This window comes from Hoplias malabaricus, chromosome 4, assembly GCF_029633855.1.
Source record: "Hoplias malabaricus isolate fHopMal1 chromosome 4, fHopMal1.hap1, whole genome shotgun sequence".
Lineage (NCBI taxonomy): Eukaryota > Metazoa > Chordata > Actinopteri > Characiformes > Erythrinidae > Hoplias > Hoplias malabaricus.
The window spans coordinates 32104369-32127551 of NC_089803.1; the positions used below are offsets into that span (position 1 = coordinate 32104369).

Genomic DNA, 23183 nt, shown 5'->3' on the forward strand with positions numbered 1-23183 from the left:
AATATTTACATGATTTGAATTCTCATATCATGTTTGCTAAGGATACGATAAAATCGGTTCTAGGAAGTGTTTTACCTTTTCAAATAAAATGAACAGTAAACACCTGTTTTCTTACTGAGAGATAAGAAGTGCCCTCGTTATGATGAAACTCCGCCCCTTTCGCTCCAAGAGGCCCCGCCCACTTCCAGCGCCTCCATCCGCAGGATTGCAGAATACACGGGAAAACAGGAGCAAACCATTCACTAAGGAAAGGGGTACTGAAACAACTTAAATAGTCGTTATGGTTTAGTAAAGTCACTGTTCTCGTATGATACAACTCTCTCCCAAATTTAATCTTGTATACACGAACATTTGCTGAAGAATGATTTTATTTATTCACCAGGAGGATAAATAATTTATAAACCGCTAAATGAGCTCCCCTTTTGGCCGAGGCTTCTTCGGTCTATCCGCCCTGCTGCCATGTTGTATTGAGGGATCGTTGTTGCTGTGGGAGTTCGGGATGAAAGTTTATTTTTTGCAGTTTGTCGTTTGTTGACACCTTTAGATACGCCGTGTATCCGCGGAACCGGAGGATTTATTGGTGAAGAGCCCTGTCTACTGAGGAAACCCGGTCTCAGCGACCTCCCTCTCTGTGTTTGTGTGGAATGCGGTTTCCAGAATGAGCCGAGAACAGGCCACGGTGACCCGAGATAGCGCCTATTTTACTTAAAACACTCTTCTAGCCGACACACACCTGAGCTGAGTTGGCCTGCGCGGCTCTGTGGTCAATATGAGTGGACACCCGCCTCAGAGGAGAGTGGCGAATGTGGGGTCCCTGCTGCTCACTCCTCAGGAGAACGAGTGTCTCTTCAGCTACCTGGGCAGGAAATGCATTGTAAGTTTCTGGACACTCTCGTTGGTGCTCCTCCCGTGCAGAGCTAAAGTTACCCCACTGTAGAATTATTAACTGAGCCTTTGCCTACATGTAAGGGTACTGTATCAGGGGCGCATGGTGTGTACTCCATTGCCTGGAGTTGTGACAGCAGTGTTGTGCTAGTGTGTGTGCGTGTGCGCGCTAGCGTTAGCGTTACATTAGCGCTTACTTTTATGGAAACACACGTTCTGTCCAAATCCACAAACCCCTACGCTGCACATTGTCATTTACCCTTCTAATAGTGACATGCTGCTTTGGAAACACCGTTAAGTAACGTTACAGTAGTATGCTGGTTTGAAGCAGCCACAGCCTTCTTTCACTGGCGCGGCTGTTTCCACGGAATGTGCATTCCCGCTTGAGGTGCCCAACTCTGACACCGTCACACAATTTTCACTCTTCTCGTTTTAAAGTCCTCGTAAGGTTTGCGCACACGCCATGCATCTTAATTTGAAGAAACAATAGAGAAAAACTTTTTCCCCAGACGACTAGGCCTGGTTTGTTTACCAATAAGCTCCAGCATCCCGTGTTGTAGGCGAAGCTCCTATCACTATTTGAGAGAGGACCCACTAAACCCAGGCCTACAATATTATATAATGGGAGTTTGTATTTAGCTCATAATTTAGTAAGTTGGAGCTAACTTACTTGACAGGTTTGCTGGAGTATTAAAAGTGCTATTTCACCCCCTCTCAAGTATATATAACATTAAGATGTAAACAGTTATTCAATATAGTCTATTGAAAATTGCTCTGTGCGAGAGACAGTTTGCTACACATAAATACTCAGTGTTTGTACAAGGAATTTAAAGAGTTTAAGGCCTCTTAAATAAGCTTTGTGCTAAGGCTCCATTTAAATGATTAATAACAAACCGACTAAGGTCAAAGATGTGTACAAAGGCAAAGTTGTACTCAATTAATAACTTGACCATTATCAATATTATATATTACAGACCCTGTACATTCGCATCTAAATAGTAGAATTGTGAGGAAATTTTGAACGTTATTTTGAAGCTTTCCTTCTTGAGTCTTTTCGTGGAGAAGACTTAAATCCGGTATTATAACTTTAAGTTTCAGTTGATAAGCCGATTATGTTAGAATATATATTTTTCCATTCAGAATCTGAGCTTTTTATATCCTCGGTTGTACATGCACCCTCTTCTCTTTTCAGTTTTGCTACATATGGTTTTTATATCCATTGCTATTCAAACCAAGCTTCTAGGAAACATTTAGGGGTAGTCTTTTACACTTGGGACTAATAGCCCTGCATGGGATTTGAACTATTTCCTGTCGTTGTCGCCCGCAGCTATAAACCATACAGAGGAAGGCATTATCCACTTACGCTTCCTTTTTCCCCAATGATTATACTAACGTGAACAGGTAACCCTGTGACTTGAGGCTGAAGCACACAGTTATTCACTACAGGGGTTCATGTTGTTTCTCATTGAAGATGTTCTGCCACAGTTTTCGAGCAACCAGGCATTTTATTGAAATTTGAAGGTCTTGGGCTGGTCTGAGTTTGTGCTTAGTCTGCTGCAATGTGGCACAAATATTTTGAAAAGTTTTGAGGGAAAACCTTTATTAGATGAGTGAGGTAGAGCCTACCTTCATATTAAAGAAAATGACTGTCATTTAAGATAATATTTGACTCTGAGGTAAAGGCCCAGCATTAAAGGATGAAACCCAGCCTATCTCTGTAATCTTGCAGCGAGAATTCAAATCCAAGTGCCTAATTGCAAATTGTGGGGTTACGTAATGGCTCTGGTGCAGGGAATAAGGATAAGCTTCCTTTTGTGAGCACATAGAAATGTTCTAAAGTGCATACCCTGTGACTTAAGGCCTCAGCATACTTCTCTTGGTATGAAATTCATGAGGGCTCGGCAAACTGAGAGCACCTTCCCGAGCTTTGCAAAGTTGATTACTTTCTGCTCTTTCGTTTTGCCTATCGCGTACTCTCCTCTACTGCAGATGGCGCTAAGAAATGTTATGATTGATGCCATGACTACAGGAACACTTGTAGCCATGACGATGTGCAAGTGGTTGCTTTGAGAGTTGCTCTTCAAAGTCGTCTATGTTTGTGTTGTGACACGCCTCTTTTGTACCGACCAACGAAAAGATTTGTCGCGTGCGGTGTATGTGCACGGAGTTCATCCAGCTTCAGTGTGCACGACATCGTGAGTGAAGCCTTTGTACGACACATGTGGTTGTTCGTTTTCTCCAAAATTAAGTCATATTTTTTTCGCCGAAACCAGGTGGATGTCGTCTCCGCAAGAAGTATGCTGTGGCCTTTAGGGTTACACTGCTGTCTGTGCAGGCAAACTGAACAATCCTTTATTTCCTTATTACTTCTAATTGATAGTAACTGCTGGCCATGATTTCTCAGTCTCAGGCCTACATAGATTTCTCATCTCTGCATGACTGGACTGAAGAGGGGTTTGTCACTACAGGAGCAGTGTCTGCCTGGGCGCTGCAGCCAAAAATCCAGTCCATAAAGTGGGCTTTCATAAGGGATGACTGAATATGAGACATGACGGCGAGGCCCATTTCCAGCAGTCATGAGTCCATTCATCACTGTGTTCCGAACCAGCACCGAAATCTGAGGGCAGGGAGTGAACAAGATCCAATTCACACAATGGGTGAAAGTGGGTGGTGGTTAGAGTGAGGAAGAGAGGGAGGAGAGAGAGGGGCAGTCAGGGACAGTTGTGCACAATCAGCAGTCTTTGTGGACAGGAAGTGAACTGATCTGCCTCTTTATCACTGACGTTTTCACTTGAATGAATAAGAACGCTACGCCAGTGCTGATCCATGATCAGATTTCCATATACCCCTACAACCTCTAGCTATAAATAGCCCAAGTTTGTAATCGTTTAGTGTAAAAACATATTTCAAATAGAAGCAACCCTTATTGTATTCAGTGTCAAGTGATGATTAATACAAGGCAGTGTTAGGGCTTTAGTCAATTTTGATTGTGTTGTGCAGTACAGCTGTTTTCCATTAACAACCAAAGTAAGTTATACATTTGTAGAAATTCTTGAAGTTTATGTAGTATCACAGAGTGCAAATCTCTTTGAACCTCTTGAACTCTTCCCACAACGGGTCTCTGTGCATGTCTTGGACCCATTTGCTCTCTGAAACCCACCAAGCTTCCTGTGACGTTTTCTGTAGTCAGAATTTTCTTATGCTGATGGTGCGTTTTCTTTTCTTTTCTTTGTTTTTTTTTCTTTTTTTCCCCTTTTTTTTGGGAGGGCAGGGGCATGAGGAAGCAGTTTTTCTCTGAGGTTGGGAAAAGCTGTGTGGCATTGATACTGCTGATCCTGGCAGTTGTGTGCATGGATTTAATTAATTACTTGTCTCATTGTTTCATTAGTTTTAATTTGCTGAATGTGTTTGTTATTTATGTGTGGTTATATAGTTGGACAATTATACGTTATTGCCCTTTTATAACTATTAAGAATACAACACTTGTAAGTTTGACTTCTTACAGTGTGTGTGTGTGTGTGTGTGTGTGAGTGAGCAAGCACACTTGTCTATGGAAAATATTTCATCTTCTCTGAGATCTTGGCTGTTGTCCCTTTGACTGTATTGCCAAGAAGCTGGCCTATTTTTTTCCCTTTGGTAACCCGTGTCCTGGAGGAGCTCTTACTGCTGCTCTTGTCACATGGATGTAGCACAGGCATGATCAAAGCTTATCTACACATGAAAATGAGCGGCAAGGATTTTAATGTAGTTTTTATTTATATATTTAATTTTTCTGAGAACTGTTTCAGTTTGTTTTTCTGGGATAGTTTGTTTGTTTAAATATTTCTAAATAAGTTATCCTGTATAGTATGGTTGTAGCCCTGAAGTACTACATAAATACTGTATAATTTTTCACCCTATATTTTGATGTAATTCATGCCACGTCTTTTTCAATTTTTTTTTTTTTTTAAATATTTTAATTCTATTTCCTTCATCATTATGTTGGCACTGCAGAACCACCATTTCTCCCAAGTTATCTTCTGAGAATTCTTGTTAAATGCCTAGAGAATTTAAGGGGAGAGAGAGCTTTGAAGTTGTGTAAAGCCAGCAAGAAAATGATAAGAACTGTAGAATAAAGTGCAAGAATTTTCTTTGCATAAGCAGAAATGTTTATTAAAGCAGCACTAGGTGATGTATTTCATTTTCTTACTAGTACCTATTAAATGTAAACTATGAAGAAAAGGACTTGCTGATGGTTATTTTTGGCATCAGCGCAAGTGCACTCTGTGCATGAGAAAACGTTTGGAAGAATGGCCTGTCTGTGTTTGCACTGTTCTCTTAAACCCTACTTCATTTTAAAACAGCAATACTGTGCTAAATCATAAAATAACAAGGCTGTGTCATCAGAGATTAAGGAAACGTGCTAAATTGAAACTCTGGCGCCTCTAACAGCAGTGCTGCAGCCAGTATGTAATTTTTGAGAAGTGTTTGTTTATGAGCAGAACCTTGTTGATATTTCAGCCTGAGATCCAGCCCACTGCCCAATCTCAGTACTGTTTTCACCCCTATGAGACACAATTACAGCCACACAAGCGAGCATAGATAACGTTAGATTCTACTGAACCTAAAAATCCCCAGTTTCCTAAAAAGCTCCATGGACAGAGATGGAGTACAATGAGAGTAAATACTGGTGATACATTTGAAAGATGGAAACATAGATAGAACCTGGTAAGAGGTACATATTCTCCATGTTTGATTTTCTGGAGAAGGCTTCTGGTAGAAGGGAAGGATATCACAGCACCAAGAGACATCAGCCAATAGCATTCACACAATCTCTAAAAGTGTTTTAAAATGTGTGGGTTTTGAGAGTACAGAGATCAGTTGAGGGATATTAGCTTGGTGTGCAAGGAAAACCTAAAATCAATAAGGGGGAAATTTTCTGAATGAATATAGCTCATATTATGATCAGTATCCTCTGTTTTTGCCAGTTTTACATTTGCAGTTGTGGGAGGGATATTTACACACACTCAAGGGTCTGTCCCAAAACCTAGAGCGCTGTCTAGGTAGGCACTGACTCCGTAGACAGCGCTCTAACAGTCATCTGTCCTCATGAGGCAGATTATTGAGAGGCTCTAGTTAGAGAGCAGTTGTGCCATGGTTTGTTCCTGCACACCACAGTCAACCGGAGTTTACTTACCTCAGCCGCTAGCGTTGCCTCAACGCTTCAGCGCGGTGGGTTCTAATCTTCCTTTTTTTATCTTGATTTTAATTATTTTTGCTTAGAGAAAAGAGCGAAATGGATGGGAGTTGTTCTGGCATTGTATCCTGGGATTGCTTAAGGAAGGGTTAGATGCTGCCTTAAAATTCAGCCAAATTAAGATATCGTAGTAGACAGCGTAATTAGGTGTCCAAGTATTGGGACAGCCTACTTGTCAGGCACGTGCACATTGGGGAGCCGTATGCTAACTAGGATTTGGGACCCCAAATGTTAAAATATACAGCTTTTTATGCAGGACAACATAAACATGTAGAAGAATCCCGCAAATTAGTAAAAACACTATTGTGTAAAAACAATAATCAATCACCACATGAACTGTGAAATACAGTGCTGCATAAATGCTGGAGCCAGTAGACTGTCAGTCAGAATTCAAAATCTGTGATGTTTTTTCACACCCTACTCCTACCCCCTACTGATTTTTTATTTTTATTTATTTATTTTTTATTATTATTTTTTTCCTCCTGCTGAAAAGTCTTTTACTGTGCCCTCTTGTGGAGTTTAAAGTTCATGCATATAAAAACTACACTGTTATTGAGGTGAAGTAAAGTATTCATGAGCAATCCAGAGTTGACAAAGCTTAAAATTAGCCTGCACTGCTTATTAATAATGGCCAAGACTTGCTTTGACTTAATTATTATAGAAAGCATTGGCCACCGTTGATTCTATACTTACAGATTATAGACTTAAAATTTTATTGCATACATGTTTAAAATGTTTTAGGATCTTTCTATCAGTCTCCATAAAACATAAAATCTTAACATAAAGTATTTTCAAATAAAAAATGGTGTTGAATATTACTTTACATTTTACATATGACAGACATGTTATTCTGTTTTGCAGACTCTCTGTTCAGCAGTGGTCCAGGTGTATGCAGCAGACAGGGGAACATCCTGGACCAAAAAATGCTGTGGTGTGGCTTGCTTGGTGAAAGACAACCCTCAGAGGTCTTATTTCGTCCGTGTGTTTGATATCAAGGTGAGACAACTGCTGAGGTCCTCGAATGACATTAAAGTTTCTGCTGAAGATCTGTATGTGGGGCTGTGTTGTTCAGAAATTCCAGATCCTGGATTTAACATGTATACATAAGAATAGTCTTGAAAGATTGTTTGTTCACAAGATGTTAATGGCCAAAAGTGCAGGACCTGGCCCAAAATTTTAAAGAAAATTGTATAGATACTGAAAAAATGCAGTGTCGGATTTTAATAAAACATTTCCAGCTTTACTTTAGATTGAAGAGGTGGAGAATGAGCTCATGAATCGTTTTCTGCTGTGTTTTACAGCTGAAGCATTATCTGGATTCTTTCTTTCTTGCAGGATGGAAAAACTAAATTTGAGCAGGAGCTGTACAACAACTTTGCTTGCAGTAGTTCCAGACCATACTTCATTGCATTTGCGGGAGATGTAAGTTCTTGTTCAAATTTTAGAGAAGTTGAAACATTTTGTAAAATGTGTGTGAAATTATTTTAAAAAATGTAATTCTCTTGAAGCTTTTTTTTGTTTGTTTGTTTGTTTAATATATATTTAATAAATGAAAAATCATTTGTATATATAAACAAATTTTTAATTTGATACCTATTTATTAGACTGCAATAAAGGGGAATAATAACAGTGGAATAAGTTTAATAAAAATATATATATTGTCACTCTTATATGAAGGGTTGCACTATAAGCAGTTGAATATAAAATGCATTAAAGGTACATTCACTAAAGGCTAAGTCTTTACAAATAAAAAAAAAATAGGCCTTTGCTCATCATTTTTATGCCAAACATCTTGAGAGAATTATCACATAGTTTGATAATGGCAAAGAATTTAAGTCATTTGACATTTTTTATATTGCAAAATGATTGAGGAAATCTGGAGAATGACCAATCCATGTAAGTCTTTACACCAATGTTGAATCTGTGTGATCTTCAAGCCCTCAGACGGCACTTCAGACTGTGATGCTACATTCATAAATGCAGCCGTGTTGAGTTGAGGGGACTTCAAAAAACCCTCATTTAAAAGTCAGCCACCGAACCAAGAAATTTAACCTGAGACTGTTGCCCAATGATAAAGCCATAAATAAAATTTATGTAGAACCTCTAGTGTGTTCTCTGGCCCCTAGCTGATCTCAGGTGGTCCAAAAGATGCTAGCTGTGTTCTGCAGAGTCAATGCTTCAGCTTGTTTTCATGCAAAATAAAAGTTTTGTAAAGCAAGAGAATAAACAAATCACAGATTCCTGCTTTTAACATTTTGTTTGCCCCCTTTACCCAGTTCTTAAATGGTCACGATTCCTATATTGCCACCACAGCGCAGGTATGATTTGAGTGGTGGATCATTCTCAGTGCAGTAGTGACACTGGTGTGTTGGTCTGTGTTGTGAGTAAATCACACACAGTGGTGCTTCTGGAGATTTTAAACACTCACTGCTCCCTCCATCGGAAACACCCACCTCAGTCCACCCTGTAGATGTAAATTCAGTAGCTCATCTGTTTTATAGTTTGTTGTTTATCCTCTAGTCCATTAGTGGGCACTGGTCACTGTTGGCTGTATTATTTGGGCTGGAGGACTCTTCTCTGTCCAGCAGTGAACCATAAGAGTTTAAAAACTCCACCTCTGATCCACTCATCAGTGTCACAGCAGCGCCGAATGTGAGCCTGTGTGGTCCTGACCATTAAAGAATGGTGAAAATGGGTAAACAAAGTATTCAGAACAACACATCTGTAGTCAGATGTAGTGAAGAGTCTCTAATTGTAGACCTTCATAGTGCATCTGTATAGCTGAGAGAATGGACAGTGGGAACAAAGACGTTGTCATATTGTTATGGATGTGTATATAGTAAACGGTGTCTTGCCTCTGTTGGTAAAATCTACATCCTGTTCAGATAACATGGCATTCCATGTGACCGATATGTGGCCTCCACTTAGCCAGTAATACACAACAAGCAAGGTTAAGATAAAGGTAATGACATTACTACACAAAGATGAATAAGCAAAGCTCTCTCGTTCAGTGTTCTCATACTTGTTTTAATGCAGGATGGCTGGCTTTGATCCTCATTCATTATTAAAGTGAAAAAGGTTATATATAAATGATCAATACCTGTTTATATTTTATATGGGTGCTGCTATTTCAGCTTTTTGAAAGCATTCTAGTGTAGTGTAGTGCCAGTCCCAAAGCCTGGATAGATAGGGAGGGTTGTGTCAGGAAGGGCATCCGGTGTAAAACTGTGCCAAATCAATAATACGGATCAGTTGATCCACTGTGGCGACCCCTGACTGGAGCTGCCTAAGAAAGAAGAAAAGAGCTTTGAAGTGTAGTCCAAATGAAAACTTGAAAATATACAAAAAATATAACTATAAAATTAAAAACATTGTTTTAAATAATGAAAATATGGGTTTTTCGAAATGGTTTATTTTTATAATTAATTTATTTAAATTATTTTATTTATTTATCTAATGTTTTTGTAATTGTGCTTATCGATAGAGGCAATGCTCCAGTCCACGCATGTCCATGCTTTACAGCAGTTTCAAAAAACACAAACATGTTCTGTGGTGAAAAGCTATTGTCAATGATTCATTAAGAGAAAATTTTAAAACTAACTTTGTATGTCACAATGACTCTTTCTATGGTTTTAGAGAGAACCTCATTTGCAAAGAGTGTACTACTTTGTTGCTACATTTGTTGATAACCTAGAAAGTTGTATGTTCATAGCTATGCAAACATCTAAAAGCACATCATCTGTTTTCAGACTTGTCAAATCGGCCTGAATTTTGCCAGTGAAGAAGAGGCAAAACGGTTCAGAGTTTCGCTTAACGAACTACTCAGCAGACGACAGAAGAAAACAGGTGAATATTTCAGTCCATTATTTAGCATCCCTTTACATATTTTTCATTTTTCTGTCTAATTTATACTTTCACACAGCACACCTAGAATTCCAATAGATGCCTCTTGCTTGGTAGCTGGTTGTCCTTCATGTCTAATCACATTCCAGATTTTAATTACATTTTTAAATTTCAAAGGTTTACCTGCCTTTTAGCATGTGTGTTATTAAGTGATTTTACAGACTGCTACTCTTTTTCCTTTCAGTATTTTCAGTCTTCTGTGTCCTGTAGTGGGGATTTTAGGTCTTTCTCTAATGAACCGCTAGAACATGCTTTATAATGATCTGCTCCTCTCCATGATTCTGTTGTAAGCTTAATGTTGACTTGCTCTTTCTCTCTTCTGGCCTGTGTCCCATAGTTCCTAATCTGTTTTGCATGCAGGGCTTTGAAGTTTCAGGGTTTTTTTTTTCCTGTGTGGACTGACTATCAAAGGGGGCCCAGTGCTAAGAGTTAGCATGTGGTGTAATGGACAATGTACTCAGTGCTACCTGGGCGCAGAATTCAAATTCACAATAATTTAAACAAATCAAAACTGTATCCAGCTATTCCTAAAAAACTAGTATAATCTCACTCTTGCGTTTAGCTTCTACGTTTAACATGAGCGATGGGACTGGATCCTGCATTGTTAATGTTTTTTAGTGATGATGTCTAAATATGAGCAGAAGGATTAAAGCAGTGCTCTGTATACTACTTGTATTTTCTGTACTCAAGGGCTTAGCACACCTCAGCACCTTAACTTAAGCTCCTCATTCCTGTCTGTCTGATCCTCTACCAACTAACATCCCAAAAAAACTGACCTGTATTTCCCTTCTCCTCTTAGAATTTGCTTTCTCTGATACACTTGAGTTGAATTGGCCACAGTATTTTTAACAATGTTAATTTTGTTTTTGCAGAGAAAAGACGTGATCCACCAAATGGTATGTCTGCTAGTGCTTACCTTCAATGATCGATTACTTCTGATTTTATCATTGTTTTTGAGTAGCTCTAACTAGTGACACACAAATTAGACTGTTCTGTGCTTCTCCTCAGAAGAGAAGAAAAATATATTCGGTTGTGGGTGCTTTCATGCACGAGAGCACAATTACACATATGCCAGCTATAAGTGACCTAGATGAGAACAGCGTTCACCCTCTGTGTTGAACCTTGGACTGAAATCTGAACATCCTCACTCTTCCAGCATATGTCGGCCACATGATTCAGTCTTTGATTTATACGAATAAAAAATCAGTTAGTGTCCTCTCCAGAGACGGGACAGATCTGATGCAATGTAGCAATAAATGCTTCAGTGGAAATAGAAGAAACAAAATAATGAATCTGATTGAGTTCATTAACAAATATAGCCCGAATAGCTGTGTTTTTTTCCTGTGGGGTAGCATTGTCATCATGCTATCTCTGGTCCTTAGTCATCAACCCACTTTACATTGTTCCACATATTTCTCTCAAAAACGGCTTAGCATGAACAATGTTTCCACGTCGCAGCTTTAACTTGACAGCTCAAAATAATCTTTCTTGGAAATTATGGCAGGCAGCTTTTTTTTTTTTTTTTTTTTAATTATTGCTGTTGTTGAATTTAAATGCCTTGTTTTGGTAACTAAATATTTGTGCACCCCAACAAAATACTAATACCAGTAATTTGCTATGTAATTCTAGCTCCCTTCTGCAGGGACCTTCCAGTTGTTCTCTCATGTTCTGTATTTAACATGTTTCAGAGAATGTAGTACGGGGTTTTGCAAACTAATTTTATGCCAGGATTCATATGTTGACATGTTGTCTCAGAACAAAATACTTTTTTAAAATATGTATTCATTGTTGATACTTGATGAAACTATAATCTATAATAGATATAATCTAGTATGCTCTTATTTACATATTAGTATGTTAATATGTAGTTGGTTAATTCCTTAAAATATAGTATAAATTAATACCTTATTGAAATCATTCTTTAGATCAGTGGTTCATTTTAGTGCCTACTATGATTTTTACCACAGAAACGTGTGTGCCCCGGTTGTTCTTCTATACTGGGGGCATAAGGCAAAATCTTGCTTGAACTTTTTTGCATGTTTGTTTTATTTATTTATTTATTTATTTATTTAGAAATGTGCATGCATGCTTTACACAAAATTATCTAAAATAAATACTAAAAAATATAGAGAGAATACATATAACTAGGCCTAAACTGAATGTTCCAAACACAATTATATATTTATGAGAACATTTATGAGAAATTTATGGGAAATGAGCATTTTGAATGAAATAAAAAATGCAAAGAGGTCAATTTAATACCAGTTAAGTGCTTTAATATGCTACAGGTGAAAACAGCGTGGCAGGGACCTGGGGCAGGTGCTTACACCGGCTCTCGGCACTTGTAGCAGTAGGCGAAGGAGGTGCGGCGCTGTGTGAATGGCCACAGTTTCCTTCAGCCGAGTGTTTTCTTCTATTTTGTCTTCACGTATACAGAAATTTTCTCTATTTTTGCCTCTGGATTTAGTCCTTCTGGGTTCCAGAGTATTTCTCTGGCTTGGTCTCTGCCTTATTTTTTTCCTTTTTGCTTTGCCTTTTTATAATAAAATCCAAATTGTTCACGTCTGTCTTTGAGACAGACATGAGCTAAAACTGGGCTTTCTTTACACAGATTTTAAAAAAACTGGGGGATTGAGTTCCCTTCCTGGGGAAAAAAAAAAGTGGAGGAACACTGTCCCCACCCGACACTGCCTTGCAGATGTAGTTGACTACAGTGTATGTTGTATTTTTCACAATTGAAACACAAATGAATTTCATTGGGGCATAATTCTGAAAACTGTGAAACATTATGTACTTTTCACATAAAAACATTAGATTTCTCAGTTATGAATAAATTTCTTAATTAAGTAGTACATTTTTCGAGGTCATTTGGTGTACTACCTCTTGCTGCTTCACGCACCAGTTTGAGAGCCACTGCTCTAGATGATTATTGTTGAGTAAACAGGGATAAAAGATACATTTGTTGATGTCCAATTAAAAACATGCATCTCCATTTTTGTGGATTATTATTTTACTACAACATATGAACACAGCAGTTGGCCTTCATATTGTGTGCAAATTACATGATGAATGGACCAATAGAAATGCTTGTTGGCCTGAGACAAAGATGCCCAAAAACCTTGAAAGATTTGTTGTGGATCCTGATGGTGACGACGTAGCAGGGGGAGGGAATGTCAACACACACACACACACACACACACACACAAAAACACACTTGTTAGAAGTGAGGCGTGCAGCTACATCAGCTACAGCAGGCTTGTAATGCCTGAAGCAAATTTTAGAGCTTAAGTGGGATTAGCTGTGGTTTTAGTGATTTATGTAATATTCTGCAGAATTTGTAATTTATCAGGATTTGACGTGTTTGTAAGGCATTGGTTAACAGTCGGTTTGTGGTTTGTCAAAACTCCATCCAAATGGTTTAGAGCCTTACAGTGGACACAGGCATCGATTAGAGTGTCACTAAGGGCTGAGTGAACTTACACATCTGGCATGCCCTTTGGTTAGCTTGAAATTAGCTGGCTGTTTTGGAGCATATATAGGTTTTCTTTGTGCGAGGCCAAGATGATGTTCTGCACGACCTTTCTCTCTTCCCCATCTGAGGAGTTTCTGGACAGTTTTTCCAAGCCTGATGGTTGTCTTGCACATCTACACTGTGTGGTCCTGTCACGGAATGAGCTTTATTCACCTGTAGCGCAGCCATGTTTGCCCAAGCTCCTGGCAAAGCACAGTAAAAAAACATCATCTGTTTTAGCAGCAAGTGCACTATCAGGAGCTGCTCTGAAGTGTTTGCTGTCAAAGAGGAATGATATTAGAAACAGTGAGAAGAGAATCTTTCAGGACTCTGAAGGTAAGGGTCTGCGGTTGAGCACTTTGGATGTTACAATGCATTGAACAGTTCTTTCCGATCATGTTCTGTGGGGCAGTTTGAATTATGTGATGTTTAAATTTTCTAAAAGGCAAGTTTGTGCACTGAACAGTGACTGGCAGAAGGTTGGTTTCTCGGCTGTGTATGATCCTTGTATGAAAACAATCTGAGGCTGTAGTATAAGGTATAAAGTATTTGTTTTATTTGTGCACAGTGAGTATCATAGCTGTCATATTAAAACCTTGTTACTCCTTTTTCCTTTTTAAAACAATTTTGAAAAACTACGCTCCCTTTTAATTAAAGTGAAAAATGTCTTGGTGAATCAATCAAAATGGACAAAACACATTAAATGAGCCTTTTATCCTTATAAAGTCTTATTAAAGACCAAGGTTTTATGACCTCAGTGACTTTGCATACACACTGTAACCAACACGTTTTTAATTGTTTTTACCATCAGGAGGGTTTTAGGTGTTCACAAGGCTTCCAGAGTAAGAACTGCTTAACACTGATCCGCTGAAAGGAATAAATGAAAATATGTAAAGACTCACAGTAGTACTAATAATTCCTCATCTGCATCGAGTCCCTTCCTTTATAAAGAGTGTTGCTGGAGTTTTTTACACTTAGAATGAATGGATGGTGGTAATTAGACATCCTTTATTGAAGTGTTTCAGTTTTCCCTGCAGTTATGGATAAAAGCCAAGGGTTGGTTTGTTTATTAATTTATTTTAGCGCACAGATTTTTTTGTGGCTTATGTGCATTAATATGTATTGTGCGTGTTGGCTCTTGGTCTTTTTAAGCTGCACACAAATTGGTGGGCTTTTTTGTGGCATTTATTAAGTTGCAGGATTTTATAGTAGAATGGTTTCTGAAGGCTAGAGTACGTGTCACACCCACTTGAGAAACATTCATCTGTAGTGAAGGTGGAATTTTACCCCTGTGGGTTTTTATACATTCCACAGGTTAAAACCTATAATTCAAACAAAACATTGTCTAATTGTTTGGAGATTTTTTTTTTTCTTTTTATCGCAAACTAGTCACCTGATTGTTCCATGATATTTATTGTTTTGAGTTGTGGTCCTGGTGGCTATTGCTAAATCAGCTTAACTGGCTTATGTTTGTTTATTTGAGTTGGACGACCTGGCTAAATCATACTATAAGGAAGTAGTATCCATGTAATTATATAAAAATGTAGCTCTTTCCATAAAGTAAACTGATATGATTCATATCATTTAATACATCAGCGCTCTGAATGCAGTCCAATATGGAACTAGAAGTTCAGCAGTTCAGAATTCTTAAAGTGTGTGATACAGTGTTTGCGGTGGATGGCTTGGAACACCCCCTCAGTGTCTGTGAATGGAAAGAATAAGCTGTTGTTGTCGACACAGTGTCAAACAGTATTCTCTACATATGCAGCAGTGTGTATTAAGAATTATGCTTGTAAGGTTCTAGCTAACTCTTCCTTGTGTTTTTTCTCTTTTTCCCTCCCCTTTTCTCTATTTATTTTTGGGAATGTGCTGTCCAGGCCCCACGTTGCCAATGGCGACGGTGGACATCAAGAACCCGGAGATAAACAATGTGCGCTTCCACAACAATTCACACATGAACAACATGGTGCATAGTAGCCTTAACAAGAAGGAGAAAAAGGTTAAAGGCAAGAGGAAGAAATTGACAAAGGCTGATATTGGAACACCTAGCAACTTCCAGTAAGTTTCTTTTATTTATTTATTTTTTAAGTGCCTTTTCAGTCTACATCAGCAGTCCATTATTCATGTGCATACTTGGTCATGCATGTATCTCTTTAGCAATGTGTCACAGTGTATAGATACATTCTTGAAGATGAGCCAATGAAATTCTGCTAGACATCATAGTTATGCCGTGGCCATGCAAAGAAATTAAATGAATGCCTTAGAGTGGTGTACAGTACACTTATTACTCAACTGTCTGAGATAGTAGGGATTTTTACATTTATTCTTGTCTGATGCTTATTGTGTTTATAATTGTTTCCCTGTTTTCTAGTTTATATTAAGATAAAATTCCTTAGGGGTTAATTATTGTATGATAAAATATTTAATTGCATTTATTTACCAGTATGGGTTAAATGCAGGGGTCAATTTGTACTGTTGTGCAATGCCCATAAAAAGCACAATTTCACAACTTTTATGTGATTTCTATCCTATAAATTAATATTAGGACTTTGTCTTGTTCATTTTGTGACTCCATTCTCATCAGTGTGTACTGATATGGACTGTCATGTGTCTCTTCTTAGGCACATTGGCCATGTGGGTTGGGATCCGAACACAGGCTTCGATGTGAGTACCATAACAATGGCTTATTCTGTCACATGTCCTGACACACTCACACACATCCACACTGAAGTGGCTCTCATCACAACACAATGCGGACCTGTGTGGCAGTGGCATGATAAAGTTTGAATGGCCTTGTGTTCACACAGGCTGTGCTCAAACATCTGATGCCGTCATGCAGCTGCTCATCTCAATAGTAAAATGTGTTTCAGTTTACTTTATGTTCATCACATTCTTTGTAAATCATGCTTGACCTTAAATGTCTTTCAGTTGGGTTAAAACCTGCCTCTTCAGTGAGCCAATAATAATCAGAATAAGCGCATAATATAAATATAACATTTAAATTCTTAAAAAATGATTTGATATCAGTTAGATTTGTTAAATTACTTAATTTTGTTACTTTATAATAGGCACAAAAAGTATTGCTCTGCCAATGAAGACATTGAATTTTAACCACAAATAATACTGACCTGCAATGATGAGAAGTTGGGAAATGGTTAAATCCTTTGAGAGACACAAGAACACTACTTACTGTATTTAAGAATTTCTTTTAAGCTTTTAAATGTTTTTCCTACTAAATAAATCCTTGCGTCCGTAACACAACACCTATTTAAAATCATTTTTCCAGGTCCTAAAATTTGTGCCATGTTATATTTAAAACACGAAGAGAAGCAGTGTACATTCAGCACAGAAATACATTTACCTAGAAAACATTGCACATACTTGCCATAGCATTGCTTCATTATTTAATTTCTCCAAAAGGGCTTATTCAGTGTTTTAACACAAGGTGTCAGGATTGGATTACGTTACAGAGCTTTCTGCCAAACAGTTAAATGTTTCTTGTAACAAATGCACTGGTTGTAATGTACAAATTAAATGTTCTTTGATTTAATATTTACATAATTTTGTTGTCTGCCACTGGTGTTAATAACGTTAATAATATAAGGATGTGTAGGGGATTGCATGAGCCATTCTGGTCTGTCTTTTTTTTTTTTTTTTTTTGTGATTCAAGTCAGTAAATATGATATAAAATGAGCAACCATATCAGAATTGTGCCTCCTCCTCATTAGAGAATCACAGTGTTTGAGAGATTGCAAAGCAAGTGTAAACAAGGTGAAATTAACACAAAATTGGTACAGTTGTTAACATTTTACCAGTGTTATAAACGGGAACTGAGAACAAGCTAAAATGGCAAAAACCTGAGCTCCTACTCCTCACTCTTGGGTGCCTTGCACTGAAGTCAGCTGTGGCTCTTTCTGGTTTAAAGGAACATGAGCTGAAACTAGTCATTCTGAACAGGGTGGTTTAGTCAGAGGGAGAATGGTGTTCTGGTGTTCATTGGCATTTTCTATTCTTCTAATGTTTTTCAGTTGTTTTATTATCGCTGGAATCAACCAGTTCAAGTCAGAACTCTTATTCAGAGTTTTTTGTGGTTGAGCATTATTGCTATTTATTTCAATGTAATTGTTTATTTTCAGCTGAATAACCTGGACCCAGAACTGAAGAACCTGTTTGACATGTGTGGCATCTCTGAAGCACAGCTCAAAGACAAGGAAACATCTAAAGTAATTTATGACTTTATTGAGAAGAAAGGAGGTGTAGAGGCTGTGAAGAATGAGTTGAGAAGACAAGGTGAGCATTCACTATTTTCACTGTAGTTTTCTTGCTTCCTTCCTCATGATGTCAGTAGAGTAAGCCCTCAGGAGTAATCAAAAGGCACTGAAACAGTTGAATGAATAAACGATTAACAGTAATATACACCTCGGTAAAATACTGAACACTTTAATGCATTTCAGAAGGCTTTCATCTGAAAAAAATAATAAATAAAAGAAACATGTAATTTAAGAAAATAGTTGACAAAAAATTGCCATGTTTGTTGTTTCTTCTGTTTTGTGCTGAGTACGAAAATCACTCAATCTTACATGAGTCTGCACACACCCAACAGATAACTAGGCAATTTAAACATTTACCTCAAGAAGTGTTCAAAGAATTAAATCTTCAATCCCTTGTTCTCCATGAATAGTTCAAATAGAGCTTTTCAATTGCTGCTAGTCCCAATGACTTTTGAAATAAATCATATAAAATGCCCAAATCACTACGCAGGGCTCACCATGTTTAATTTTTAAATAAATCTGTGTGGTCTGCCTTTTAGACCCCCCCAGGTGGACAGGTAGGCACATGTGCATGTGGCTGGTGTTTGCTTTACCACCTGGAAGATTTAGATTGGTGTGCAGTGTTTTGGATGGATTTGTTTGCAGTTTTTGATCATTTTCCACTTTAAATTTTGTGAATGAAAGAAAATATGCTGTTTTTTGCATCAAGTGTGTGTGTGTGTGCTTGTCAATAGCTTGGTTGCCATTCACATATTTTATGAGAAATGTAAATGTGAAATTATAATGCTAGATTATACATAATTTTGTAAACTTCATTTAAAAAGGGACAACTTAAGAGGTGTTAAATAAACAAAAGATGTGAGGACCTAATTAATCAGCGGTTTTGGAATGTTTGCCTTATCAATGTGCTCTCTCTTTAGACTATTTTGATTACTCTATTTAGCACAGGTGGATGTGACCTAGAGATTATATAACCATACATTAAAATAATAAAAAAATGAGTATAACTACTGCCTGTACTATTGTCTCTCAGGCCGTACAGATATTAAGGCATTAAGCCCCCCACCCACCCACCAAGACAGTTAAATTTTTTCCACAACTAAATGGTAACCAGGCTTTTTATGTAAAATAATTAAAAATTAGTATCTAAATATGGTACTGCATGGGGTGGTGTGAAACTAGGTTTAAATAACACTGATGTGTGAAAAGCGTGATGATCACAGAGCATGCTGTAGAAGGAAGTGTCCTTGAAGCAGTGGTGCAGGTTGTCAGAAGGCTATTGTCAGCAGTCCGTGGAGATATCGGATCCCTCTGAATCTGCACGGGGTGTTTGGATGAGTCAGGATTCCTAAAGTCTGAGTGTGTTAGTCTGTCTTGAAGTGCACCCAGAACAGAATTGCAAGTTAAATTTAGCACATGGCTCCCTCTGGCGGCCAGTATTCGGTGTTGTGTTATGCCTTGCTCAAGGTGAATGTCACCATTGGATGTTGCATGATTAATAGTAAAGTAAAAAAAAAATGATAATACTTTAATGTAGAACTTCACAATACATTGATAATCTTTATCATTTATAGCTGGATACAGAATCTTGTCTGATTCTAGTCAAATTAGAGGTTTGTTCAAATCCTCTGTATATAGAGTATACAGCGTTGCAGGTATTAATATACAATTACTGTTTATTTGCTTAATTAAACATATTGGGAAATGTACATCGCAATAACACTTTTTTTCCTCAGATTTGTTTGTTAAATTCTTCCAGTAAATGGAAATTGTGTTGTAAAATGTTTGTGACAAACATATGATGTTTGTTTCCTGTGGTAGATCCAAATTACCACCTTAATAGGAACACATACAGACAGACTCACACACAAACACAAAGGAGTAACTTTCTCTGTCATGTTACTAATAATCCCCTTGAAATTAATATTATTATTATTTTCCCCTCATTCAGCACCTCCACCTCCACCATCTCGTGGTGGTCCACCTCCCCCACCCCCTCCACATAGCTCTGGACCCCCTCCTCCACCACCACCTGCCCGAGGACGAGGGGCTCCACCACCCCCTCCACCCTCCAGAGCCCCAACATCTGCACCTCCCCCACCTCCACCATCACGACAAGGCATGGGAGCCCCTCCACCGCCACCTCCAAGCAGGGGACACCCTCCTCCCCCACCCCCTGCACATGCCAGCATGCCACCCCAAGCCCCCCAGTCTCATCCTCCACCGCCACCTCCTCCACCATCTGCAGGAAACGCTCCTCCCCCTCCACCGCCTCCTCCCCCTCCCCCTGGACCACCTCCACCTCCGGAAATGGAGGGCAGTGGAGAATCTGTGCCATCACCTGTGGGGGGTAAGTCAGCGCTGCTGGAGCAGATCCGAGAAGGCACTCAGCTGAGGAAGGTCGAGCACAATAACCGGCCAGTGTCGTCCACAGGGCGAGATGCTCTCCTCGACCAGATCCGACAGGGCATTCAGCTCAAAACGGTCAGCACTTCTCTCAACTTTTTTTTTTCTTAATATAAACAGCCTAACAATTAGACCAGGTCTTCAGATCTGGATCTTTGGTCCAGGTTCCAGGCTGAGATTTTGTATAAGGGGCTAAAGCACCTGACCAGGTACAGTGTCATACCGATGCAGCCTGGATCTAAGGTCATGATTTTAAGACCTTGGGCTTAGACCATCTAATCAGGCATCTCTAATTGCTTGCCTGGAGACAGATATATATGGTACATTACACATCACAAACAAGTCCCATATTAAACTTGCTGTATTTTTGTTAAATATAAGTATATTTGATTAAACATTTTATTTGTTCTATGTTTATTGTTGAAATGTCATATATAGAAAATATGTTTATAAATTAATTAAAATAACAGGTTAGACTATTTTATAACCTGTATATAATCTTAAGGTGGAGGTTCTCAGTGTTTGTGCTTGTGAGCTTCTGATGTAATTTTCTCCTGCCCCTATCACACCCACCTCAACTTCACAGCGGGTTATTATTTATCTCATTAGTTGAAGCAAGTGTGTTGAAAGCAAAGTAATCTTAAAAATGTGCAAAGCAGTGGCCCATAAGGACCAGGATTGAGAACCTCTGCATTAAGGCAGGAGCAGATGAGTCAGTGCAATCATTTAGAGATTTCAATGTTTATTTATTGCAGTTGCAAAATTTCCCTTTCTGAATCTAGGTATCAGATGGTCCTGACTCAGGCCCACCAACCCCTGCGCCTTCGTCAGGCATCGTTGGAGCACTAATGGAGGTGATGCAGAAGAGGAGCAAAGCCATCCATTCCTCAGGTAAAATCTGTCACCTCAGTCATTAGTGGCTTATACACAAGCCGTAATCATTTTAAGCATGACTCTTAACTATTCTTAGTAAAGATATTCAGACACTGCTTCTAATTGATGAATTCATCTACTTGTGTGAATCCACTTCTGACACAGTGTCTTCAGAGAAGCACTGATCAATAGAATGAGACAAGTGAATCATCCAGTAACTAACCCAACAAATGCTCTTATGGCTGTATGCAAACAATTCCTTAAAGCAATGTTGAAACAGAGTAGATGTTGCTACTGCAGCAAAGGGGTCAAACTCCCTATTAAGTCTCTTTATTTCACAAGACTTGCTTAAGCAGCTGGCTTCTTAACCAGTTTGAATATGCAGTGCATTGTAGCCAGAGGTTGGTTACAAAAGCTACAGATGTGCCTCACTCTAACAGGGTTTAGTAACTGGATTTAGATGATACTGGAATGCCTTTAGTTTGATAAACAAATTACTCTACAGTTTACTTTTAAAACCTGATGCTCAGAGTGTGGTGCTTTTAAATATGTTTGGACCTGTTTAATTACTGTAGCAGGGACTGAGCTGCAGTCTTAACAGTTCTGTCTGCTTTTCCACTTCATACGTCATACTGGCACTTTTATTGTCTTTATTGGTCTAAAGTAGGTCTATTGAAGTCTGTTTTCTTGGAGGAATGTTATTTAGCATGTGTAGATCATGTGACCTGCAGTAAGTCATTCAGTAATATGATCTTGATTCATATGGTAACGTGATGTTTCTTTGGGCCCCAGATGAAGACGAAGATGATGATGAAGAAGAAGACTTTGAAGACGATGATGAATGGGATGACTAGTCCTTTTCTCCTTATGCTAACCCCACCCAGTAGAATAATTGACACTAAATTCTCACCTATCCAAATTGTACTCAAATTCTGTACATGTTATTTCAAATCGCTGTATATTTTTGTTGCCTTTTTTTTTTTTTTTTTAATAATTTGTGCAATACCTCATATAATCTGTAAAGTATTGTCATGTATCCTCTGTAAAATAATCTCCTGGAATAACCATGTGAAGTTTGAAGCCAGGATGGGTTTTCTTGACTTGTTGATTTGAATGTTTATGTTCCCTCGTTGATGAGGAAAGGGAGATGGACAGGATCCTCTATGTTCTTGTTAATTGTTGATTAATGACTGAAAACGCTATTTTCATACCCTACTTTTCTGTACCTTCGATTTTCCTATTCAAATCCTAGTTTAGCACTCTACGTTTTGGTAAGAGGTTCTATCAAAATATTTAACCCCTCCACCCTTCCACCCACTTCTGTATCGTTACTATGTAAATATACACTAGGCCGACTTACTACAGATGTTCTGTTTTGCACGGATGTCAAAACGAAAAGTCACTACAAGATATCGCTGCGTCCTCACCGAATACTTCATCAAATTTTTATTTTGTTTGTTTTTTTTCTGCAAAGATATGACTTCACTGAACACTGCTCGTCACACAATAGACAGTTTTGAGGTTTATTTTGGTTAGTTACTTGCTTTATGGTAATATTAAAAACTGTTTACGCTGTAGTTTGAAACTGGCAAAGTTGTGAATGCAGCTTACCTTTGGATATAATCACCATCCCAAATAACGTTTTGTTTTTGTTTGTTTTTATTTTTTTCTATTATTTGGTTTTTATTGAAGTCATATCACAAAAAAAACACTACACAAGGCGTTCAGTGAACTTAAACCATTTACTAGAAGCTTTTAAAGAGCCGATGCTTGACTGACAATGACATGCAAGGTAAATGCAAGGTAAAAACCTTTGTGTAGCAATTAATGCTGTTTTAACAGTATTTGTTTGAATTTGCTGTCCTTCAAGGATTGTGCTGCATTAAACTATAAAACTGACTTCAAACCTTACAAATGGGTTGGAATGTGGAATGAAAACACTAAATTGTATACTTAAATAAATGGTAATATTGGTTCATTTTCTCAGTCATTTGTGTTGCCGTTGAATTTGCTTTTTATCATCCATCTTCTCCTTATCAAATCCATGTACGTCTGTCGATGATTTGTAATGTTGCATTCTATGTGTCTTTGTTCAGTA

The 23183-nt window shown here is 38.2% G+C and overlaps 1 protein-coding gene across 2 annotated transcripts; it reads left to right on the forward strand.

The window, feature by feature from the left end:
- The first annotated feature begins 443 nt into the window (after positions 1–443).
- wasla (WASP like actin nucleation promoting factor a) lies at positions 444–23174 on the forward strand. 2 transcript variants are annotated; one of them, XM_066668138.1, is made up of 11 exons: positions 444–874; positions 6983–7117; positions 7457–7543; positions 9871–9967; positions 10897–10920; positions 15413–15593; positions 16157–16199; positions 17672–17825; positions 19758–20290; positions 20995–21103; positions 21878–23174. In XM_066668138.1, exons 1-11 carry the CDS (start codon positions 770–772, stop codon positions 21937–21939), a joined length of 1530 nt encoding a protein of 509 aa, XP_066524235.1. In that variant the 5' UTR covers positions 444–769; the 3' UTR covers positions 21940–23174. The 2 variants fall into 2 exon arrangements, with proteins under 2 accessions (XP_066524235.1, XP_066524236.1); XM_066668139.1 differs by lacking the exon at positions 10897–10920.
- The last annotated feature ends 9 nt before the right edge of the window (positions 23175–23183 follow it).

Excerpts from the sequence above, each read along its gene's own strand:
- wasla (XM_066668138.1), top strand. The coding sequence starts at position 770 with ATGAGTGGACACCCGCCTCAGAGGAGAGTGGCGAATGTGGGGTCCCTG. Across the intron at positions 20,291-20,994 it reads AGGGCATTCAGCTCAAAACG|GTATCAGATGGTCCTGACTC; the intron begins GTCAGCACTTCT and ends TTCTGAATCTAG. Across the intron at positions 21,104-21,877 it reads CAAAGCCATCCATTCCTCAG|ATGAAGACGAAGATGATGAT; the intron begins GTAAAATCTGTC and ends TTTGGGCCCCAG.